Raw genomic sequence first — 1949 nt, forward strand, 5'->3', positions numbered from 1 at the left:
TTCTATTTTTTTCTATTCTATCTACTTGTTTTTCTTTGTGTGTGTGTATATGTGTGTGTATAATATATATATATTTTATATATATATATATATATATATATATATATATATACACCTTGCTACGTGTACTGTGTTAGGCTAACCGAGACTTGTCATTTGCACTTATATATTGTTGCTCTTTTGTTAGTTTTGACTGCTTTTATTGTCCTCATTTGTAAGTCGCTTTGGATAAAAGCGTCTGCTAAATGACTAAATGTAAATGTAAACAGTTGTGCTGCTTTATATATATATATATATTTGAACCTGTGATAGTTTCAGGATTATTTGATGAATAAAGTTAAAAAGAACAGCATTTATTTAAAACAGAAATCTTTTAACAATGTAAGTCTTTATCACTTTTTATCAATTTAACACATTATTGCTGAATAAAAGCATTCATTTCTTTCAAAAAAACAAACAAACAAACTTTTGAACGGCAGTGTATATTGTTACAAAAGATTTATGTTTTGAATAAATGCTGTTCTTTTTAACTTTTTATTCATCAAAGAATCCTGAAAAAAGTAACACTGAAGACTGGAGCAATGATGCTGAAAATACAGCTTTGATCATGGGAATAAATTAAATTTTAAAGTATATTAAAATACAAAACCATTATTTTAAAACGACTGAGAGATGAACAACTACACGTTCCTCAAAAGCATAATGATCATATTTAATACTCACATTTTAACATGATTTTTGTTAAAAATGATGTATGGATAATCAAGTAAGCCTTAGTAGCTTCAGTCCATTAAGTCTGCTAAACAAGCTGAAGGTAGACGTTTGTACAGCGACACTAAAAGGCCTTTTACTTGCTAAAAAAGTATGAGTATGATCATTTAGATTTAGATGCATTAGACATGTATTTATCAAATATGATACAGTAGGCTTTATAGGGTTAAATAGGGTTATGTCAAATTATTAAAAAGTACTCTGGAATACAACATTTACCCAAATATTATGTAACTCTAAACTGTATAATTGACTGCTGACCCAGGCGATCGATTTTCTAATTGTGCTAGTCTCTTGTATTTTCCTCAAACTATAAAATAACATTTTTTAAAATAATAACCAGATGATTACATCTCATATGTGACCCTGGAGCACAAAAGCAGTCTTAAGTCGCTGGGGGATATTTGTAGCAATAGCCAACAATACATTGTATGGCTCAAAATTATTGATTTTTCTTTTATGCCAAAAATCATTAGGATATTAAGTAAAGATCATGTTCCATGAAGATATTTTGTAAATTTCCTACCGTAAATATATCAAAACTTAATTTTTGATTAGTAATATGCATTGCTAAGAACTTCATTTGGACAACTTTAAAGGTGATTTTCTCAGTATTTAGATTGTTTTGCACCCTCAGATTCCAGATTTTCAAATAGTTGTATCTCGACCAAATATTGTCCTATCCTAACAAACCATACATCAATGGAAAGCTTATTTATTCAGCTTTCAGATGATGTATACATCTCAATTTCGAAAAATGAACCCTTATGACTGGTTTTGTGGTCCATGGTCTCATATGTCTCACCCTCTTGTGTCTTGCAGTGGTGTGGAGCTGGTCTGAGATGGCAGACGCATCAGGACGTGGTTTTGAGGCGGAGCCTCTGAAGGGTGAAGAGGCAGAAGGGGGCGTGTCTAAGGAGAAAAGCTGCACAGAGAAGCTGTGCTTGTCACACCTGACGGGGTGGCGCACGGCTGCATTCCTCCTCTCTCTCTTCCTGTGCCTGGTGGTTGTTTTTGCCTTTTCATTCATCCTTCCCTGCCCCGTACGGACGCAGTACCTGCCCACCTGGAACCGCACGCTACCTGATGCAGGTGAGCAACGTGAAAAACACAGTATGAATGAATGAATGATGCATTTATATAGCGCTTTATTGTGTATTGTTGTACACCCAAAGCAC

At 33.6% G+C, this 1949-nt stretch overlaps 1 protein-coding gene across 2 annotated transcripts in view; it reads left to right on the top strand.

Moving 5' to 3' along the window:
• The window catches only part of LOC107687095 (protein FAM234A-like), a 10448-nt gene that overhangs the window by 2160 nt on the left and 6339 nt on the right, over positions 1–1949 (top strand). For both annotated transcript variants that reach the window (XM_016484279.1, XM_016484286.1), the window contains exon 2: positions 1594–1863. In XM_016484279.1, the coding sequence (XP_016339765.1) occupies positions 1614–1863 (250 nt within the window). In that variant the 5' untranslated portion in view covers positions 1594–1613. The remainder of the gene's footprint in view (positions 1–1593; positions 1864–1949) is intronic.

This window comes from Sinocyclocheilus anshuiensis, unplaced genomic scaffold (genome assembly GCF_001515605.1).
Source record: "Sinocyclocheilus anshuiensis isolate Anshui unplaced genomic scaffold, SAMN03320099.WGS_v1.1 scaffold601, whole genome shotgun sequence".
Taxonomy (NCBI): Eukaryota; Metazoa; Chordata; class Actinopteri; order Cypriniformes; family Cyprinidae; genus Sinocyclocheilus; species Sinocyclocheilus anshuiensis.